The following is a 23,838-nucleotide window of genomic DNA, read 5'->3' as shown; positions in this document are numbered from 1 at the left end:
AAGACTCTATCCCAAAAATAAATAAATAAAAACAAATGAATAAATAAAATGGGTAGAATGAATGTGCAAGGACATCGAAAAAAGAATTCAACCTGCTATACAACTTTCAGACAATAGCATCATCATCATCTTCTTCTTGTTTACTATGATCATCATCATCATCACCACTTCCTACTCAGAGATAGCACGCAAGGGTTTCAATTTTAGATTGCCATCCTTAATGTCAAATATGAGGTCACTTAGGGAGACTTAAAGACTATGGCCAGGCATGGTGGCTCATGCCTGTAACCCCAGCGCCTTGGTAGGCCAAGGCAAGAGGGTCTCTTGAGCCCAGGAGTTCGAGGTTACAGTGAGTCATGATCACACCACTGCACTCCAGTCTGGGCAACAGAGTAAGACTGTATCTCTACAAAAAATTTAAAAATTAGCTGGGCATGGTGGCACACACCCATAGTCCCAGCTATCTGGGAGGCTGAGGTGGGAGGATTGCTTGAGCCCAGGAGTTTGAGGTTACAGTGAGTCATGATCATGCCACTGCACTCCAGCCTGGGCAACAGAGTGAGACCCAGCTTAAAAAAAGACTATACCACAAGGAGCAAATTAAAATATTCCCTGGGGCCAGATGGGCTGCATAAATGTGTGAGTCAGGTTAGGGAAGGGGGAAGGAGCAGCGGAGCAAGGTGTGACTATGGCAAACAAGAGCTCATGCCTTCCCTAAAATAAATTTTAAAACATTGTTAAGGGCAAAGCACACTACGTCTGCATACTGAATTTGATCCACCAAACACCAACTTGTAATAAAGTCCTGTACCTAGCACCATGAGCAAGAAAAGGCTAAGGCTATCTATCTATTTATCATCTATCTATCTGTCTACACACACACACACACACACACACACACACACGTATATGGGGTTGGGGATTTAGGTCTTACCATACAAATCCTTTGCAGATGCTGGAAGTTTCCGTGAATAGGTCTTCCTCATACATCCATTCATTCATACATTCATTTAACCCAGAAACATTTATGGAATATCCACTATAAGCTACATACTATGCTGCATACCAGTCTCATTGCACCAGAATTTGTATCTTAAATCCTTCTATTTTGTGCCTTTCCAAGTTTGGGTTGTTTGTAACAGTACTGTATTTGCCGGTAATACAGATCCTCTATTTTAAGAAATGAGTTCCAGTCCCAAATTCACAAATAAAGAATTATAATAATAGCATATTCATGAAAAGCAAATTACTTATCTTGGCGTTTAACATCCTTGTAACTATTCCTGTATTTTTAATGTCAACAGAAAAAAAGCAATGTCTTAGTCTGGCTGATATGGTAAATTAATGGTAATAACAGTTTTGACACTAATAGCAAGTTTTAAAAAGAAAAACCTCCAGTCTCTAAACTGGGTTTCATTTCTTAAAAATCACCTTGGCTTGCTGTCATCAGACTCCCAAGAACAATTCCAGCTACTATTTCACCTTCACTGGGAGCCTGAAATGACTAAGGTCTATAGTTATTATGAAATTTTATATATATATATACACACACACACACACATATATATACACACACATACACACACATATACACACATATACACATATATACAAAAATACACATATATACACACATATACACATATATACACATATATACAAACACATATATACACACATACATGTACACATATATTCACACACAGATATACACACACATAGATATACACACACAGATATACACACATATACACACATATACACACATATACACATATATACAAACACATATATACACACATACATGTACACATATATTCACACACAGATACACACACATAGATATATACACACAGATATACACACATACACACACATATATACACACATACACATATACATACACACACATACATATATACACATACATTTACATACATGTACCACACATATATACACACACATACACACACACACACACACACACACATATATTTTTTGAGACAGAGTCTCGCTCTGTCACCCAGGCTGGAGTGCAGTGGCATGATCTGGGCTCATTGCAACCTCTGCCTCCTGGGCTCAAGCAACTCTCCTGCCTCAGCCTCCTGAGTAGCTGGGACTACAAGTATGCGCCACCACACCTGGCTACTTTTTTTTGTATTTTTAGTAGGGACCGGGTTTCACCATGTTGGCCAGGCTGGCCTCAAACTCCTGGCCTCAGGTGATCCGTCCGCCTCGGCCTCCCAAAGTGGGAAATTATATTTTTTCCTTGACTTTACTCACTCCAAGTGGAGAAAACATCCACCCCCTTGAGTTATTATACCAGCTCTTATCAGCAGAGACAGGTTTCTGAATCCCTGTAGACGAATGAACACCTACATGGTTTCATTAAAAACTTCTAGCTGCTTCTTCAGAGCCTGGAAATTAGTTGTGAAAATGTGAACTATTAAAATACGCACTAGATTAAATAGGAAATTTCAGACCATATGTCATAGACACCAGAGAACAGGGTCTGTACTTTGTCTGTTTTTATGTTCTTCTTTATGCATAGTGCCGTGCATAGACAAGAACATTAAGAAATGTACCAGGAATTAAATTATCTGAGCTGAAATTTTTAACAGGCCTGCGGAAAATGAAAAGGAGCCCAGCCCTTGGCTCTTCAACCTTTGCCAGCTCTTTCTAGGAGTCTTCAAAGGCTCATGCAATCCTTGTAAACCTTTCACCCCTCTCAGACTCAGCCGATAGGACACGGTTGGCCTATAACACCCACCTCTATAATCACTTAGAGGCTGCCAGGTATTAAGCAAAGCATCTCTCCCAACTTCCCAAACATTGTTCTTTTTCTGTTACTAATTGAGTGTTTTACTTTTAGATAATCCTATAATGAATTAGCTCAAACAAGCAGAAGTAGCACTGACAACCTGCCAATAAAATAATTAAGTCAAAGTGGATTTTGGTAGAGACTTCTCATGTTATAATAGGAAACCCAGGCTACTTAAAATCAGAGAAATCAAATGGAATTATGTCTTTTTGTTGTAGGAGGAAATTTCATTTTTAGTATCTCTTTCATACAACCCTCATCAACCCTTTAGTGTCTCTAAAGTAAACTTTTGGTATCTCTTTTACAGACCCCTCATCAACTCTCCTGACAATACTGGTATTTACTTGGGAAGGGCACGCACAATAGAAATACCAATAAAGTACCAGTGGAGGTTTCCAGAATTTTCTTTTCCCTTTCCACAGTTGTCATTCAGAGTCATTCAGATTTTAGGCAAGGAGACCCTCTACATTTCCTCTCAGTTTTAAGATTCAGATCATGGCCCCAGTCACGAAAGACTGCTGTGCCTTATCCCAACACTTGCATGTCATGAAAAACCAGGGGAAAATCAGGGCACGATGGACACAGATGCAGGGCTAACTCCTACTTCTTCTCTCTCTCTCTTCCAACCAGTAAAAGAGGAGGGCTCCTGACAACAAAAACTGACTGACATAGTACATTTCTTTGGATTCTCCTCCCCAAAACGTAATTGCCAGTAGTTGATCCAAGAGCCCATCATTCATGTCTTGTAACACAAGCTCCATGCTGCCACTAGCCCACTTCATCTGTACTCCCAAACTTTCATCATCTCCAATGGGGAGACTGAGATGAGTGACAGCATCAACCCCCGAAGTAATAGACACTCAAAGATCACCAAATGGCTTCCAAGCTCTGGATAAGAACTAGAAACTGAGACCAGACTTGGCTTTGTGTGCTACTGGGTGCCATATTGACGAGTAAAGCAGAAACTCAGGAAGGAAGTCACATGGACTTGAAGTCGTTCAGGCTGATGCCTAAAGTAGAGGGCACGCAGTGGATCTGAGATAAGGGGCACCCTTGAGTGGCTCCATAAAAAGGAGGATAAACTCAAAACACTCATCATTGTGGGGTAAAGTGAAATAATTACATACCCATGCTCCATCAGGTCCAAACAGTTCTAGGAAGTTGCCAATGAATTCTCTTGACTTCTCTTCCCACTTTTGAATTAGATCATGGCTCTTTTCTTCCACTCTGTTCACGAATTCCTTTGATCTTTCCTCCACATTCTTGACTTTTTCCTTCATTTTGTCCACCTGGTTCTGGAAACGGTACCTCTTCTCCTGGTGAAAGTTTACAGGAAAAAAAAAAAAAAAAAAAACAGATTTATCCAAGAGGACATGAGAGAGATCAATCATTCACATTAAAGGTCACATTGTATTTCAATTTGTATTTGTTCCTAACCTGAAGAGTCACGAATGTTGCCATTTCCCAAGGGCTAGGTTGATGGAAAGGCACATCTCTTCTAAGAAAAGTCATCTGCCATTAATCCATTTGGATATGTAAAGGGAAGTACAAGTGGTTTTAATATCGTCTTTCTTTTAAACGTCTCTGAGTTGGATTCACTTATATAAGAGAATAAGGCCGGGCGCGGTGGCTCAAGCCTGTAATCCCAGCACTTTGGGAGGCCGAGATGGGCGGATCACAAGGTCAGGAGATCGAGACCATCCTGGCTAACACGGTGAAACCCCGTCTCTACTAAAAAAAATACAAAAAATTAGCCGGGCGAGGTGGCGGGCGCCTGTAGTCCCAGCTACTCGGGAGGCTGAGGCAAGAGAATGGCGTAAACCCGGGAGGCGGAGCTTGCAGTGAGCTGACATTCGGCCACTGCACTCCAGCCCGGGTGACAGAGCAAGACTCCGTCTCAAAAAAAAAAAAAAAAAAAAAAAAGAGAATAAAAAACACACAGCTGTCTTTTGTTGTGGGTAGATATTGGGCAAATAACCCCATTCAATTTGCTGGGACTTAGACAGAAGTATGAATTGTGTACACAATGACTATTCAGAAGCTGCCTGAGTTCTCTGTTTTACTGGGATATGGTTAAAACAATATTGCTTGAAATAAGTGGGCCATTGACTAGGCCTTAGAACCTATGTGTTATACTAAAATTTCCACTGTAATGATATTTTCCACTACGCTAATTTAACTGTATTGATTTCCTTGGTGGTGATGAAAGCTTTTGTACTGATAGTTTCTCTAGACTCAGATTTTGTTCTTCTTATAGTCTTTCTGCAGCAGTGTCTACTTATGTGCTTGGAAACCATTGTATGCTGGGCAAGTCACATGTCACCTCTAAACCTCAGTTTCCTCATCTGTAAATTGGGGATAATAATCATCCCTACCTTAGGGTTGCTGTGACAATGCATGCAAAGTACTTGGTACAAAGGCCAGCATTTAGTAAATGCTCAGTGTGTGTTGGCTGTTTCATTAGTACTAAGTGGCAGAGGCATTTGTCTGTGTTACCTGATGAGAGCAGTATTAAAACCATGAAAATAACACGAGGCTCTTCCCCCATGAAATCATGATGTTTCTCCTAAAGGGGTAAGGCTTATCGTTTTTCTTTACTTTGTGGGACTGAAGTTCATTTTGTGTTTCAGAATTTTTTATTTATTTATTTTTTTGAGATGGAGTCTCACTCTGTTGCCCAGGCTGGAGTGCAATGTCACAATCTCAGCTCACTGCAACCACTGCCTCCCAGGTTCAAGCAATTCTCTTGCCTCAGCCTCCTGAGTAGCTGGAATAACAGGTACGCACCACCACACCCGGCTAATTTTTTGTGTTTTTAGTAGGGACGGGGTTTCACCATGTTGGCCAGGCTGGTCTTGAACTCCTGACCTGAAGTGATCCACTTGCCTCAGCCTCCCAAAGTGCTGGGATTACAGGCATGAGCCACCGTGCCTGGCCTGTGTTTCAGAATTTTTTGAAACACCTGGAATATTGCAAAACTGGGTCAAGAGTCCTTGATTTCGACCTTCCAAACCTTCCTGCAGCCTCAGGGTAGGATGTGAGCTATGTGTGTTGCCACTGAGAGATATATATACACACATATATATGCTATGGGAGGTGACTCTGTCTTCCATTACTTACCATGTGACCTTAGGTGAGTTGTTCGACCTCTCTGGGCCTCTGTTTCCTCATCTCTGTGTTGGGCATAGTCATCCTACCCACCTTTGTAGTCTCGTCATGAGAATTAAATGATATAACCCAAGTAAAACACTTAGATGAGCATATGATGAGCTCTTGGCAAGTGTTAGCTGTTGGCTTTATATCACTCTTTTCCACAGTTCATTCTGCACTGGAAATAGTTACTATATATGGCTCTCAGGGCAGCACAGAATAGCTGAATGAGCACTGGGCTGGGAGTCATGAGATTGGGAAGTTGCTGCTGCCTCTACCTCTCCCTGACCTGAAGGACCTTGGAGAGGCTCCCTTTTTGGGCTCAGCATTCCTCATCTCTAAATTGAGGGACTTGGACTGGGTGACTGACTGGCATCAGGTCCCTGTCACCTCTGAGGTTCCGTGATTTGTCTACACGCCCATGCAACACATTAGATTTCATCTCTGAACTGCAGCCAGGTTTGTCGTCACAGGAAGGCAGCGAGTGCATCCGAACTGCCTGCACGGTTCCTTGAGCTAAATGGCTTATCTAAACGCCGTTTAAAGAGAGTGAGCAATAACTTTTGGAAACGGCTTGACATGCTTGGATGGTTGACCGAATTCAATTTGAAAGAACAGACAGTTTAATTTATTGAAATAACCAGGGCTTTATTCTCTATCAGATACTAAATAATCACTTTGACTGAATTATGTTCAGCCACTTGTTCTGGTGCCACTCAAACCTGACATTTTCCGACATTTCCTGACGTTTTGTTGCCCGGCTTATATGAAGTCACAGAGCCTAGACTCTCAACACTCCCTGCCTTGTGAGGACAATTCATGATCACCAATTCACAATTAATGAGCCCCTCCTATTTTGAAGGTACCAATGATCAATCATGTGAGCCATGGGATAATTATAGCTGCATGTAATTTTAAGTATCTTGCTTTGAAGATGAATCATCCTTTGAAAATGCAGCGTCTATTTTGGGGGGTTAGAATTCTGTATGTATGGAGGGTTCTTATTTTAATCAAAGATATCGGCACCTCAGAGCCCAGGCGAATACAGTTGTTCAGAATCACTAACATCATCTCCAGCAACTGGGCTACGCTCTTTGCTTTTTAACAGCTTGTTTTGCTTGTTTTAAAGATTATTTTTTTTTATTATTATTATATAAAAAATGACATCCTGAGGGAATCTAAGTCACTGTTAATGTTCTTTGTCTACTATAAAGACACATGCACATGTATGCTTGTTGCAGCACTATTCACAATAGCAAAGACTTGGAACCAACCCAAATGCCCATCATCAATGATAGACTGCATAAAGAAAATGTGGCACATATACACCATGGAATACTATGCATCCATAAAAAAAGGATGAGTTCATGTCCTTTGCAGGGACATGGATGAAGCTGGAAACCATCATTCTCAGCAAACTAACACAGGAACAGAAAACCAAACACCACATGTTCTCACTCACAAGTGGGAGCTGAACAATGAGAACACATGGACACAGGGAGGGGAACATCACACAGTGGGGCCTGTCAGGGGGTGGGGGGCTAGGGGAGGGATAGCATTAGGAGAAATACCTAATGCAGATGACAGGTTGATGGGTGCAGCAAACTACCATGGCACATGTATACCCATGTAACAAACCTGCATGTTCTGCACGTATATGCCAGAACTTAAATATTGTTTTAACAGTTGCTCTATTATTAAACTAACAGCAGCCCTGTGGGAACAATATGGTAGAACTACAAAAGGAAGCCAAAGACTTTAAGCTTTATTTAAGCAGCTGTAATTTATTTGGACAATGAAAAATGGCCATTAAGGTTTCTAATGAGCATCTGTAAGGCCTTAATCAAATGAAAATTTTAAAACGTTAGAATAAAAAAGTTTCTCTGGGTTTAGCTTTTCATTGCCTCTGCCCTCCTCCCTTTCCTTTCAGCAGAAGATAACTCTTACTTTTACAAGGGGCAGATCTCCCAGAAATCCTTCAATCAAGTCTAAAAGCTCTAAAGAGAGAGTTTGGGGTAAAAAGAGGGAAGCAAGGAAGCACTTTTATAAAATGTGAAGCTCACTACCCGTGTCCTTTGGTTAATTTATGTTACCCCTGTGGACACTGGTTTTGTCACCTGTAAAATGGGGATAATAATACATCATGGGTTATTGTGTGGGTTAAATGAGAAAATAAATACAAAGCATTAAGGACACTGCACAGGCATGGTGGCAAATAAATGCCTGTAATCCTAGCTACTCAGGAGGCTGAGGCAGGAGGATCACTTGAGCCCAGGAGTTCAAGACCAGTCTGGACAATGTAGTGAGACTCTGTATCAAAAAAAAAAAAACAAGTTAAATCAAACTTAAAATATTATACATAGTGAGACTGCATCTCTACCAAAAAAAAAAAAAAGAGAGAGAGAACACAGAACACTGCAAAGCACTTAGTAAGTGCTCAACAAACAGCAGCAGTGGTGGTGGTGGTGTGGCATGGTTTTCTTCAGACGGTTTGAGGTGGCATGCTTACATTTATAAAGCTGACATTCAGTTCCTTGGCTGTATACCCTCTCTGGAGGTTACGTCGGGCATAAACATCATAGTCACGAACAATTCTGGTAATGATGTCCGATGTTGAGATGCCTTCTGTTCTCTGTGTTGGAACGAACATCCCTGTTCAAGCATAAAAGAGCGGATAGAGGAAAAATTAAGATCACCTCAGTTGACCCATCTCCTTTAATGGTCCCCCTTTACAGGACAAAGTTGGAGCTCCTGGGTATGCCAATGAAGACTTTATCTCTGGCCCCAAGTGACTCTTCCAGCCTCAGTTCCGTGGAATTCCTCCCTACCTTAAATGCTACATGTTCATCATCCCAGACCTGTTTCCAGGATGTACCATCTACTTGTCTGGCCCCTGCTGTTTAGCCATGCTGAGCCTTTCATTTCTACCCTGGACACCCCTTCCCTGCTCATATTAACTGCAAAGCTCTTCCTCATCCTGCAAAGTCCAGCTTCAAGGTTATGCCTCTGGGAAGTCTTTTCTGACATCACCAGGCAGAATCCACAACATTCAGAACCTAACTTATCTTTCATTAACAAAAATATTGGGCCAGGCATGGTGGCTCATGCCTATAATCCCAGTACTTTGGAAGGCCAAGGCAGGCAGACCATTTGAGTCCAGGAGTTCAAGACTAGCCTGGGCAACATGGCAAAACCCTGTCTTTACAAAAAATACAAAAGTTAGCTGGGTGTGGTGGTGCACGCCTGTGGTCCCAGCTACTTGGGAGACTGAAGTGAGAGGATCACTTGAGTCCAAGGTCAAGGCTGCTGTGAGCAGTGACTGCGCCACTGCACTCTAGCCTGACTCCATCTCAAAACATAATTTAAATATTTGTCTCCACGTAGAAAATGCACATTTTGAAAGCACTGATAGTGCTTTTATTGTCTTTGCACCCCCAGCACCCAGCTCAGCCCCTGTGTCTAGCACGTGGAAGGTGTTCAATAAATGCAAATTGAGTGAGAAAGTAAATGAAGACTAAAAACTGAGTCAATGAATTAGATCACAGCAACTCTGCTTCATCCCCAAGGAAGTCTTCTCATGTTATACTGAAGGAAAAGAAGAAAAATTGTACTATTTGTGTCGTCTCTGATCTGAAGGCATGCCTGTAGGGATGGTTAGATGATTTATCTTCCTAAGAACAGTCTACTGTACATGGTAGTTTCACCACTCAAAGGCCCTTTCATCTAGAATATGTGGGGCTGAGTGAAAATAAACAAGCACAGAGGATGCCAAGTTCTAATAGAACTTCCTTAAAGTCTTCAAAGATAAATGTGGGTATATCAACAAATATAGGGCTATAAAGAGGTCACAAATATTAACAAAGACAAGAATCAGGTTTATGCTCACACTTCTGTTGTGAACTGAAATGACATGTTGTTGGCAACTGAGATCTTTCTACTCCATATCATTACAGCCACTCAGTCAGAGGCATCAGGCATGGGACAGTATGATGGACAAAGCCTGGGGACAACGGTACTGGGTTCTTGTTTGTAGACGTGGGCAAGTCACTCAAACCCTCTGAAGGCAAGTTACTTAACTGTAGCCTCCTCAGCTGAGAAAAAGGTGATTGGACATGATGACCTGGAACGCATCTGTGCCATTTCTTTCTCTCTCACTCCCCACATCCAATCGAGTTTCCCAATCTACTTCTTAAATGTTTCCCTAATTCACCCACTTTCCTCCATCCTAAACCAATTCAACACCATCTTGGCCAAAGATCACAGCAAGAGCCTCAAAACCAGTCTCCAGCGATGCCATTTTTGTCTGCCTCAACCCATAAAGCAAGTTCTACAGAGCGTTCTTACTAAATGCAAGTCAGAGGTCTGCTCGAAACCCTCCACTGGGCTTTGTGCTGTTCTCTGGATTCAGAGTCAAATCCTTAACTTGGCTGTGCAGCAGCTTGCATGGTCTATTCCCTGTGCTTCTCTCCAATTTTATCTCAGACCCTCTCCCCTTCACTCCCTAAACCAAGGCCCCAGTGCTATACAACTGCAGCGGGGGCACTGCTGTTGTATTCTGTGGAGTTGGGCAGTAGGCTGACCCTGCCTCAGCCCAGCCATGCTGGATTTCTTCAGTGTCCTGAAAGGGTTGGCTCCCCTCCCCTCACTCTGCCACAGACACAATCTCTACCTGGTTAACTCTTGGGCATCCACTGGGCTTCAGCTTTAGTGTCACTTCCTCAAGCAAATATCTCAACCCTCAGACTAGGTCTTCTGGTGTGTTGTTCCTTCCCATGGACCACTCCCCTTCCCTCCAAATACAGCAAGATCTTTATAAAATAACTTGTTCAACAACTGTCTTGTTGACTATAAACTACACTAGGGAAGGCATCACGCCTTTCTCATCCTCTTCTACATTCTCAGCACTGGGTGACAAACAGGCACTATAGGAATATTTGTTGAATGAATGACCAGATGAATATTGATCTCTAAGTGCCCTTCCAAATCCAGTTCTCTCTGAATGTTTCCATCTTGCAGCCCCAGTGACGGTGTCTCTTTGGAGCTTTCTTTTGATGTCATTTGCACGTTTATAGTATCACTAGCAGAGTGGCTCTGCTGATGTTAGAGACAAAACAGCCAGTTTCTTATGTTCCATGGTCAGAGGACAGTTGGGGTTTGCCACTAGGCCAAACACTTCTTTTATCACCTTCTAGGAGGGAAGAATCTAACACGGAAAACCAAATGGAAGGCAGAAGATGTAAACATCTACACACACGAACATAAATAGCACCCAAATTGACCCAGCTGTGCAGGAGGCTCTGGTGGGTGGGGGAACCCTGAGATGACATCCCCACCTTTGTGGGATGTCCCCACCTTTGTGGGATGTCCCCATCTTTCAGCAGGCAGCTATTTTACCTACACCCCTCCTGCTGAAATAATAAGACAATTCTCTAGTGACTAATGGATTCTAGCAAGTCATGTAAGACATTGATGCCATGAGCTTACCCTTTCTTTGAAGCCAGAAGGTGAAGTCTTTATGTTTGAGTAACCAAAAGTAGATTTGGCTTAGGGAGAGATTTGCTTTGGCTGGTTGGGAGGTAGGTCTCTGAAAGAAGCCAAGCCCTCTGTTGACATAATGAGATACCCGGCTTCCTTCAAATCCTAATTATTGCTCTGCTAAAAATATTCAGTAATGAGCACGATCAGAGAACCTTTTTTATCATGCTTTTCAGAATTGCAGCATTTGGCTATGGAGCTATTTTAAGAAGCAGCAAAGCACATGTTAATGAAGGAAACTTTCAACAGTAGTAGGCAATATTAGAATGGTGATGAGTAATGTGGACCTTACAGTCTATTTAATTTAAGCTCCATCTTTTTATCCAGCTTTGCTAGAGGATTTTGACACATAGTTCTGATAAGCAGAGCAGAGTGTTGTAAAGCTTAAGTCATGTCCTTGGTATCTCTGGTTTCATTTAAAGAGACTTTTGACTTTCAAAATAAGCCATGATTTTGAGTATGAAAGCCAAATATGGATGCTGAGGCCCTTTCTGAGCATCTTTCTCCCATGATTAATTCTGGCCTTCTCTACCTGGGTCCCAAATAGATCGTTACTGTGATTCTCCCTCCTGCTAAGGAATCAGCAGAGCAGATTTGATGGAGCACAAGGAAGGGTCCTTGCACATAGGAAAAGTCACACTGAGTCTTAGCCTGTGCTACTAGGGCAAGTAAAATACTACCTGACTATTCAATTTGGAAAGGGCATTGTGGTGGATTAAAGATGGCCCAATTCCCTTCCCCTGGAATCTGGGTTGGCCTCAGTGACTTGCTTATACCAAATGAATGTGGCAAAAGTAACTCTGTGTGACTTCCAAGACTAAGTCAGAAGAAGCCTTGTGGCTTCTGTCAAGATTGCTTTCTCTCTAGATACTGCCTCTCAGCTGCCATGCTGTGAGAAGCCCAAGCAACATGAAGAGGCCACCTGTACGCCCCAGTGACAACTGCAACTGAGTTCTGTGATCATAGCCAGCATCTAAGGCCAGCGACGTAAGTGTACCACCTGGGAGCCCCAGCCCAGTCAAGCCTTCGGATGACCACAGCCCCCACCAACATCTGACAACTGTTTGAGAGACCCCGAGCAAGAACTACCCAGTTAAGCCTCTGCTAAAATCCTGCCCCACAAAATCATGAGTGAAATCAAGAGGCTCTTTTAAGTCACTAACTTTGGGAGTCACTTTCTTATGCAACAATAAGGATGCTGGATTGCTAGAGTTAGAAAAATGTTGGACCTGTTCCTACACCTAAACAACTGGAACTTGACATTTTATTCCCCAAATCAGGAAAGCAACATATTCTTAGCTCACTGACGGCCACTCACCCAGAAAGAAAACCGCCACCAAATGCTTATTCTTATACTCTATAAGGTAGCCAAGGAACTACTGCCCCCAGGAAACACTGATTCAAGAAACACTGGGGATAACTCAGCTGGATGAGAATGCCTGGTCCAGATCTTTGCTACTCTAAGTGAGGCCTATGGACCTACAGCATCTAACAACCTGAGAGCTCACTAGAAATGGGAATCTCTGGCCCCACCAGACCTACTGAATCTGAATCTGAATTTTCACAAAATTCCACAGATGATCTGAGGCATATCTAAGTTTCATAAGCACTGGTCTATAACAAATCCTTATGGCAATTTTAGGAAAGGAGCAGCTGGCTCACAGCTCAGATCTTACAACTTTAAAGAGTATTAATCAGGCCAGGCATGGTGGCTCACACCTATAATCCCAGCACTTTGGGAGGCCGAGGTGGGAGGATCACTTGAGCCCAGGAGTTTGAGACCAGTCTGGGCAACATAGGGAGACTCTACAAAAAATTTTAAAATTATCTGGGTATGGTGGTGTGTGACTGTAGTCCCAGCTACTTGAGAGGCTGAGGTGGGAGGATCGCCTGAGTCCAGGAGGTTGAGGTTGCAGTAAGCTATGATCACACCACTGTACTCCAGCCTGGGTGACAGAGTGAGACCTTGTCTCATAAGTTAAGTAAAGTAAGTAAATAAATAAATATTAATCAAGCCATGCTATAACCCATCTTGATGTAACTGAGGCATCTGCCAGTTTCTTCTCCAGTTCCAGAGCAGACTTCCAAGTCCGAAGTGTATGAGGTTTCCTTCCTTGGAACTCCTCACAAACAAGATTGAGACTTGAGAATGTCAGACCTCCCATTATCCAATGTTCTTGACTTCTGAAGAAGTCCTTCCTAAGAGGATGGTACAGTCCCCACCACCAGCCCTGCAGGGGATGACATGGAGCTTTCCAGGCTGGCCCCCAAGGAGTGTGAACCAACAAAAATGCCAGCAGGGAGAATACATACATTCTATGTAACAATCATTTTTCAAACTAGTATCCAATGTTGTTTTCATTTCTAGGGATCATGTCTGTCCTGAGGCCCTGTTCTCATGGACACGGAGACCTCGATGACTTCAGGGGGAGGCAGATGAAGCTGAGAGTACAGGAGACCGTGTTCAGCCTTCAACTTCTAAAACAGTCTCTTTTTAAGGCTCATTTAAAAAGAAGAGTTAAGAAAGGCAAGAATTTCACTAGGAAGAGCCAGGCTTTGAGGAGTATAAAAAGGGTGTTCTAAATCCCAGAAGTGTCTTTCGAACTATTAAGAACCAGAGGCTGAGTAGACTCAGGGTACAGAATGTTTGACTATAAGCCCTGGAATGTATGCTAACCCTGGGAAGGCATTAAATTAATTAAGGGGCAGTTTTCTGCTCTCCAGGAAGAAGAAAAGGACCTCTGGGAGTTGAGGGGAGGAGTGCAGAGAGGGATGGGGAGGCAGACAGCAGAAGTGAGGGAACAGAAGTGCGGTCTGTCCCTTGCTCTGACTCAGGTTCAAATCCCAGGGGCAGGGGCAGGGGCAGGGAAGAGACCCCTTTAGAAGGCTCAGTGCAGGGCCACTGGCACCTTGTCAGGAATTTTGGAAGGAAATACTTTTACAGAGGCCAACATGGCGGGCAGGTCAGACAGGGCGTGACGTGGCTTACTCACATTGCCTGGTTTCCCTGGCCCTCTAGTAGATTATGGAGGACATTTTTTAAGTTTCCTGGGGACTCTCTAGAGGAACATGGAAGGAAGTCCAAGATTTAAGATCAGCATGACTGCTGGGCAGCACACCTATACCCCAGGGAAGGGAATCCTGCGACAGAGGCTGTGGCCGGCACAGGCCAAAGCGGGGAGGTGACAGAGTCTCAGAGGTTGCCACAGGGGTCTGGTAGGTGGGGCTGATGGCTGAGCAGGTCTTGAGACCTCACAACTAAAGATCCCCAACCCATGCCAGGCCAGAGTGTTCCAGAAACTTAGATCACCTCAGGAGAAAAAGGCAAAAAGTTTACTCTACACAGTCTAAGTACAAACCTAGAAGAGTCTGAATGATTTCACATGTCAAGTGTTTTTTTTTCCTGTCAGCTGTGGAAATGGGGTTTCCTAGTTAAGTTTAGTTATGGAAACCACTTATGGCCCCCCAGTTGCTTCTTCCCACACAAAAGACCTGATCACAGATTCCCCTGCCTCAGAACAGTATTTGGTTCCATGTAACATCATATGGAAGCAAGCCTCAACCAGCTTGTCCTGCCAGTCTCCATCTCTGCCTCTCACCTCCACACACCCTACACTACATTAACATGTTTATTTTCTCCAGATACGCTGTGCTTCATACAGTTCCACCTTCGAACACGCTTCCCTGGCCTGCTGTACATACTCTGCCACAGGTTGGTTATATTTTGGGTAATTATTTATGTCTTTCTCTGCTCTCTCTCAAGGGTGAGGTCTATGTCTTATTCATTTTCTCTCATACAATTCCTGGCTTATAGATGCACTCAGGGGATTCATATATTAAACAATGACAGCTAAAACCATCCAAAGATGGAACAGGCTGCCTCAGAAGGCAGGGAGCTCCCCATCATGGGAAATGTAAAAGCATCAGTTCTGCCAGGAGCTGGCAAAGATGCCAAGAAGGAGATAGGAGTCTGGGTCAGTGACCCTTAGGAGCCCACCCTACCTCAAGAATCTGAAGGTCCATGAGTACCAGGAAAAGGCTATAGTGGCAGCGGGCTGAGTGGGAAATGGTGGGAGCAAGCTGAGTGGAGTCCCATTGGTCCCCAGGAGTGGGGAAGATGGCTCTGATGGCACATGTCAACAATGGCTCTAGTATAATGCAGGGAGCATTAGACTTCTTGAAATCCCTATGCGTATGGTAACTCACTATAGTATCTGCACCTGCCAGATAATGGTTTAATGTATGTAGGAAGGTATGCATGGGTGTACCTACAGTGCCTATAGATGGGATGCATGGTAGATAGTAAAATAGCAGAAAATAAGCCAAGCCATTAAAACATGTACCCATTTTCTTTGCCTCTACATGTGGTACCTGATAATATTACTAACATGTGACAGGATGACACTAGAAATATGGCAGGACTAACTTTGGACACAAGGAGTCCAGGTTATTAACTAGCCAGTTATCTATCTTCTTCTGGAAGGAAATTTCTTGGGAGTATCCAGTAATTTCATTGTGAAGACTTAATTATGAATGGGGAAAATGGCTGCCCTTTAAGTAATGGGGTCCTGCATTTTTCGTCTGATGAGCCCGGAAATTAAGCCTCAGACCTAAAGTTGAGCACTTTGGTGCTCAGGTTCATTCCTATATAAATACCTAAATGGTATCTGTGCCATAACTGAGCCTTAGCACATGTTAACAGTGGCTTGTAGAAGCTGTTTGGGGGACATCTAAAGTTGTAACTCCCTGTTTGTATACACTGCAGATGTCCCAGGGCAGATGTCTCTTATTACACCTGATTATTGTGATGTGTTTGACAGGTGAGCAGAGGGGAATGCCTCACCTGCTTCCTTTATGTGCTTGTAAACATCATCAGAGCCAGCAGAGGAATACGGAATGTCATCATGAGCCACAAAATCAATCTGTTGAAGAGAGAGAAGAGTGATGTCACCACTGGGATGGATGTGCATGTCTGCAGATTTGAAGGGGGGAATGGTGACTTCAGAATGCCTTTTCAAAATAAGGCAGTTGTATGTTATATTTATAGTGGAGACCTGAATCCTTGGCTGAAATGTATTTCCAACTATTTTCATTTCTATGAGATAATGGGAACTAGAAGAATAAATGTTTTGGTTTCTCTCCTTTGCTGGTCCCTCTTTCTTGTCCTACCCCAGAGAGTAGGTTTTCTTGGCCTTCTGTCCTTCTGCATCTAAAGTTTATCCTTGAGAGAACCCATTCATTCTTTGAATTTTTATCATCCCTCCTATGATGAGGAACCCAAATCTTCATTTCCTCTCCCATTGATGGCAATGGGCACTCACACTTAGGTCACATTTTATACTGTGAAAAGGAATTTGTCTCTTTCCTCATTCGATCCTCATAACCACCTTGTGAGGTGGGCATGCCACATGTTACTGCTTCAGTTGGGACATAAGGTGCTGGAACTAGAAAATTTGTTAGATTTATCCGAGGCTTAAAGACTGGAGTGGGCTGCCGGGGCACCAGGCCAGGTGGTCTTAACTCCCACTGCAGCCCTCTCTTTTACCACCTCTTGTTGTCACTTTAAATCATCCTGTCCTGAATTTACTTCACCTTTCTGAAAATGAGTGACCCCTTCCAAAGGCACTTTTATTTTATTCATTTTGGGTCTTGGGGAGACCCAAGCCTTGGAATAAGCCTCTTTTCTCTACTTATTTCACTCACCCTAGGTTCCGCTGGGATGTGTGTGTGTGTGTGTGTGTGCACACATGCATATGTAAGTGTGTACCCATCATTTTCTCTCCATTGAGACTACACCAAATCCAGGACCTGGTCACCCAGATTACTGACACCAACTTGTATCTGGCCTTTCTCACTGTACGCCTCCTCCTCTCCAAGCCATCCTGCTGTCACATGGGGTATCCTCCTTAAACAGGTTTTTTTTGGTTTTTATTTATTTATTTATTTTCTCGCCATCCTCACGCCTGCTCATCTTTATTCCTGTTTCCTGCAACATCAAGTAAACACTCCTTGCCTAGATTTTAAAACCCTTTATAACAAGTCCTTTAAAATGGGGTTTCACTCTACCTTGAGAGGTAATTTAGAGTAGTAGTAGTTAAATACTTGAGAGGTAGTTTAGAGTAGTATGATTCCCTGCCCCACTACTTGCTAGCTATATAACTCATAAGTTGGGGGAAAGGATTCAATCAGGATTTCTCAAGCTCAGTACTAGTGACATTCGGGACTGGAGAATTCTCTGGTGTCAGGAGTTGTCTTGTGCATTGGCACATGCTTAGCAGCATCCCTAATTTTACCCACTAGATGCCGGTAGCACCCCTCTAGCTGTGACAACCCCAAATGTCTCAAGACATTGCCAAATGTTCCTCAGGGCAAACTCGCCCCAGTTGAGAATCACTGGATTAAATGATATAATTATGTTAAAATGCTGAAAAATAATTAGTACGGAGTATATCCTCAATCAATGTTTATTATTATTATTAATTCTATTCTTAGCGCTCAAACTTAGTTCCTTTTCCTCTCCAATGTATAATAACAACTTCTCAGGGTAGCTGTGAGATTGAATTCAATTCATATAATGACAAAGCCCTTAGCACAGTGCCGGGCACATGGTAAATACTCAATAAATTACAGCCATCATTATCATTATAAGTATCCCCCATAATGCCTAGCACATGTTGAATATACAATAGATGCTTAGTAAAAATGTGGTAGTGATTACTGGAAGTAAATCATATTGTAGTTTTTCCTTTTTCTTTTTATTCTCACTGGGAAATTGTCTCTTCAGCTATTACTCATGCACATTTATCAGTGTTCTCTATTCTCTTCTGCATCGTGGCTTTAAAAATAGAAAAGAAAATTCTTAGAACAGCTTAATCTTATTTTTTTTTTGTACTGCTTATAAAAGGAAAGAATAGCTCCTAATGTGGGGCTGGTAGGGAGATACAAAGCACATAATTTGATGCAGATCAAAAGAATCTCTCATGTTTCCAACTAATAAAAATCTTATGTCAGTAGGATTCTCAGGGTCACAAAATCATAGATATAAAGTTCTTTCTTTAAAGGCTGACCTGTGACCTTCTGGATAAGATGTGTGTTCATTTGTTCCATGAAAAAGAATGCCTATGAATCAATAAGCATCAATAATGACGGTGGTGATAGTGGTGACAATGACAGTTTTGGAGCTCTTGCTATGGGCCAGCCAGTGTTCTAACTGCTTAACTAAGATTGTCTCTTAGATCTTCAAAACACGCCCACAAGGAAGATACCAACATCATCCCATTTTACAGTTGAGGTAAGCGAGTACAGTGTGGTTAGATATCTTGTTTAAGGTCTCACAACTAGGAAGAGATAGAGGCAGGATTTGGACCTGGGTGGTTTAGCTCCAGGGCCCATACTCAAAGAAGTGAGAGGATACCAGCCCTCGGGCTTGGGCGGAAAAGAAAGGTGCCACATCAAGCAGTTCCACATGACAGTTCCTGAAATTACCTCTTTTAGAAATTGAGAGAGACTTTGGGCTTTCTGTAGTCTTAGCTGCAGAACCAGACTCCCTAATCTTGCTACTTAGAGAATGTGGGAGAACGACAAGTACCTTGTGTTTTTCCAGAAACTCTGGCGTGAGTGTCCAGGGAGCATCTCTGATTACTTCGTCTACGTAGCGACAGTGTCTGAGAGCTTCATATCTCTCGGCTTCATTCATCACAGTGAAACCTTTGAATTTGTGGGTGAGATCATCACTGCAAACTGAAACAGGCAAATGCATTAAATGCCATTACTCAGCCCAGGACCTGCTCACAGCCACCCTGGTTCAGACAAGGCTTCTTCAGCAGGACAAAAGAAGCACAGCTTTGCTAGGTGCTTGTCATAATTGAACTCAGTTTTTTAAGGGAACAAAGGATTTGGAGAGCAAAGTAAGCTGAAATCCACTGACAATTCAGAATTTCATTTTAGTGCTAATTACATCTGCATTCTCCATGGAGGCTTCTATTAAAATTATTCTCTACACTACCTAATGTGACTTTCATGTCTTTTTATTTTCCTATCCCACTCCTCAGTGAAAATTACCATTCAGAAATAAAATGACCAAATGAACAGACAGAAGTGAGAGAAGGAGAGGAACCAAGAGGCCTGATTTATAGGAGGTTTGAATGGTTTGAACAATCGGTTCCAATTATTTTACTAGATCATTGTATTTTGCAACCCAAGTATGAGACAGACAGACAGACAGACACACACACACACACACACACACACACACACACACAAATACATGTACTTCTGTTTCTGGATTGAGGGCCAGTCACTACACATCAGGCCACTCAATCAAGAGGAGAAAGTCATAAAATCAAAGGTTTGATCTAGTAGAGTTCATCCTTTCCACATCTCTTATCCTTTCTAGATCTCAGGTTCCTGAACCCTCAAATGGGGATATCTTCCACTATCAGCCTTAGAAAACATTTTTTGAGAACTTACAAAAAAAGTGCTTTTAAACAAACTGAACAATAAATACTATTCACTATCCTATCTTTTGGCTGGCCAAGGCAGCTTTCCTAAGATCTCCTATGTGTCAGGAAGCAATACCATTGTGGGTACAGTCCCTGTTTACCAAGATCCCAGTGAGAGCCTTGCAGTGGCCAGTCAGAACTACCTTGACTGATCTTTGCAATGCATTTTTTTTTCTTTAAAGTATTATGTACTTACAATAAATTCACTAATTTTTTTTTTTTTTTTTTGAGACAGAGTCTTGTTCTGTCACCCAGGCTGGAGTGCAGTGGCGTGATCTTGGCTCACTGCAACCTCCACTACCCAGGTTCAAGTGATTCTCCTGCTTCAGGCCCCTGAGCAGCTGGTGTGTGCCACAACACCCAGCTAATTTTTGTATTTTAGTAGAGACGGGGTTTCACCATGTTGGCCAGGCTGGTCTCGAACTCCTGACTGCAAGTGATCCACTGGCCTCAGCCTCCCAAAGTGTTGGGATTACAGGCATGAGGCACTGTCACCAGCCAATAAATTCACTAACATTAAGTGCACAATATGTGTTTAATTTAAAAAAATGAATTGATGCATAATAATTAACATATTTATGGTGTAGACTGTGATGTTTCCATGCATGTATACATTGTATAATAATCTAATCAGGATATTTAGCATATCCATCACCTCATACCTTTATCATTTCTTTGTGGTAAGAACATTCGAAATTCTGTCTTATAGGTGTTTTGAAATATACAATATTGTTAACCATAGTCACCCTAATGTGCAATAGAACACCGGAACTTATTCCGCCTAACTGTAACTTGGTACTCGTTGATGAACTTCTCCCTGTCCCCTGTCACCTACCTTCCCCAGCCTCTGGTAACCACTGTTCTACTCTCTATTTCCATGAGATCAACTTCTTTAGATTCCATATATAAGTGGTATTGGTATATAAACACAATGGAATACTATTTAGCTATGAAAAAGAATGAAATCCTGTCATTTATGGCAACATGGATGGATCTGGAGGATATTTCATTAAGTGAAATAAGCCAGACACAGGAAGACAGATACTGCCTAATCTCACAAGATGTGTTTTAAAAACAAAAATATGATCATTTTCTTGGAACAGAATGATGGCCCATAGCCAGAATCAAATCTGGCCACAGAGTAAGCATAGCCAACGGCCACACTCAGCATCCTTGGAAAGCCTTCTGTTGTAGTCCCTTCACATAATCCACACCCAAGCCATCAGGAAAACTGCAGGCTCTGCCTTCAAAGCACTCCCGGAAGCCATGTTTTTCTCAGCACCTCCACTGCTCCCATCCCCGCCCCTTCATCATCTCTCCCAGGGATGACTGCAGTAGCCTCTTAACTGATCTCCTGATTCCGGCCTTGCCCACTCCCAACAACTTATTCTCATTGACCAGAATGAGCCTGTTGAAGCTTGTCAGTCTGCGTCATTCCCAAACTCAGAACCCTTCCCATCTCACTCAGAGTAAAACCGAAGTCCTCCAGTGGCCGACAAGACCCATGCCTCTGCCCACTCCTTGCCTCCCTGACCAACCTCCTAGTGTCTCCCAGCTTCCTGGCCTTGCAGTTTCTTGAATACTTCTCCTCAGGTCAGGGCCTTACACTATTCCCCAAAACTGGAATAATTGTGCTCCAAATACTCATAGAGCTCACCTCCTCCTCTCCCTCAAGTCTTTTCCCCTATCTTCTTCTTTTTTTTTTTTTTTGACAGAGCTTTGCTCTTGTTGCCCAGGCTGGAGTGCAATGGCACGATCTTGGCTCACTGCAACCTCCGCCTCCCGGGTTCAAGCGATTCTCCTGCCTCAGTCTCCCAAGTATCCCCACCCTCTTCTGAATTGTGATCCTCTGCTGCGTTACTTCTCCCCATGACACTTGTCTCATGTAGCTGTCTTATTTAGTTTTATTGTTGGTGTTCCCCTATAAATTCCCCGAGGGCAGGGACTTTTGTTTCATTTTCTGATGTACCATACCTGGCCCCTAGTAGGCTTTTAACGATATTTCTTGAATGAATTAACAAAGCCTGATACATATAGATACACAACAAATCAACAAATATTTATTATTATTTACAATAATAGATGTATATTTATCTACAGGTTTCTCTCTCTCTCTCTCTCTCCTTCTTTTTTTTTTTTTTTTTTTTTTTTGGACACAGAGTCTCCCTCTGTAGCCCAGGCTGGAGTGCAATGGCGCGATCTCAGCTCACTACAACTTTTACCTTCTGGGTTCAAGCAATTCTTCTGCCTCAGCCTCCCGAGTAGCTGGGATTACAGGCGCCTGCCACCACACTTGGCTAATTTTTGTATTTTTAGTAGAGACAGGGTTTCGCCATGTTGGCCAGGTTGGTCTTGAAGTCCTGACTTCAAGTGATCCACCTGCCTCAACCTCCCAAAATGCTGGGATTACAGGCGTGAGCCACCACGTCTGGCCTACAGGGACATTTCAACAACATACATGCAAATGAGAGACTAATGAGTTTCTATATATATATATATATACACACACACACACATATGCCTCTATATCTCCTATACATACTTCCTGAGATGTTTTCTATTGTAGCAGTTTATATTACCAAAACAACATCAACCATAAGTCTGGCTTGAAAACTGCTGAGTATCAGAATCACCCAAGGAACTTGTTAAATACATATAAAGAAACCCAGCCCACTCCCTGAGATTTTGATTCAGTGCGTCTGTAGTGGGGCCCAGATAGCTCTGTCTTTGACAAGCTTCAGAGATGATTCTGATGAATACAACATTTGAAAACCCTGAAGCATATTATAAATAACTTAAGTCAAGAGCTCTACCTGTCTTTGAATCACCCATCATGCCCAGAGGTGGGGGTAGGGGGAAAGGTGGGCAGGAGGTGGCAGGTAGTAGGGCCATAATAACTACGTATTGATTTACTGACTATATTAGCTTTTGACCCCATAAACAGGAATTCTTTATGGGCCATGCAATATGATTTTAAAACTAATCTAAGACTCTTTGAATGTTCTTTTAGGACTTTATTAAAATACTACCCCAAGAATCATATTGAGCAGAAATGGATTTCAGACTCCATTTTCTATTTTAAACAGCACAAAACTAGGCCGTGCCACATCCTCCCCCTTTCTGAATCTGCACCTGAGCAATTTGGTATAACTTCTACATGACCGAGATAATGGCCTACTGATAGAGCACAAAGAAAACAAACATCCTGTTTATGCCAATACGGGGTCCTATTTTCCTATCCCAGGAGTGACCTCAAGAAGCAGCTGAACATGCTGACCAGTTATTGTCTAAACATTAATTACGCCCAAAGCAGCACTGTTGTTCTTGAGTCTTGGCAAATGCACTCTGACAACCAGATGGAGAGCTCTGGGCAGTGGTATTCCATGGATGAATTCATTGAGCTATCTGGGAACTCATGCTGCAGCTAACCTATGCTGGCACCTCACTGTGCTCCCACAGGAGAGAAAATACAACATAGGGGTTGAACTTGGGAGCCCAACAGACTCAGGTTCTAATCCCAGCTCTGCTATTACCGAGAAAGTTACTCAAACTCTCTCAGCCTCGGTTGTCTGATCTTTAAAACATGGTGAAGTTTTGAGAATTAAATTTGATCATCTTTATGAGCAGAGAGTAATGCTGAATAATGTTAGCCATTTATGAATAGTAGTAGGAAAATAGGATCATTCATGGATCTATTACTTCAGATTTTGTGTTCTGTCTTTTCCCTGCCCCCTACTCCAAGAAGGTATGAGGGCCCCGTGGCACAGACTCCTTTGTAGGTGCTGTGAACTCAAGTTGCTGGTAGATAGCCTGACTTCCTGGCTGCTGTTT

General features: G+C 42.7%; 1 protein-coding gene across 4 annotated transcripts in view; it reads right to left on the bottom strand.

Moving 5' to 3' along the window:
* PCYT1B (phosphate cytidylyltransferase 1B, choline) overlaps positions 1-23,838 on the bottom strand; it is a 115,502-nt gene that overhangs the window by 13,265 nt on the left and 78,399 nt on the right. For all 4 annotated transcript variants that reach the window (XM_007991319.3, XM_007991321.3, XM_007991317.3 and 1 more), the window contains exons 4-7: positions 19,095-19,246; positions 16,350-16,428; positions 8,481-8,623; positions 3,949-4,137 (exon numbers count right to left, since the gene is read on the bottom strand). In XM_007991319.3, coding sequence (XP_007989510.1) covers positions 3,949-4,137; positions 8,481-8,623; positions 16,350-16,428; positions 19,095-19,246 — 563 coding nt within the window. The remainder of the gene's footprint in view (positions 1-3,948; positions 4,138-8,480; positions 8,624-16,349; positions 16,429-19,094; positions 19,247-23,838) is intronic.

This window comes from Chlorocebus sabaeus, chromosome X, assembly GCF_047675955.1.
Source record: "Chlorocebus sabaeus isolate Y175 chromosome X, mChlSab1.0.hap1, whole genome shotgun sequence".
Taxonomy (NCBI): Eukaryota; Metazoa; Chordata; class Mammalia; order Primates; family Cercopithecidae; genus Chlorocebus; species Chlorocebus sabaeus.
Note: the sequence above shows the minus strand (reverse complement) of the source record. Positions and strands in the feature narration are given on the sequence as shown.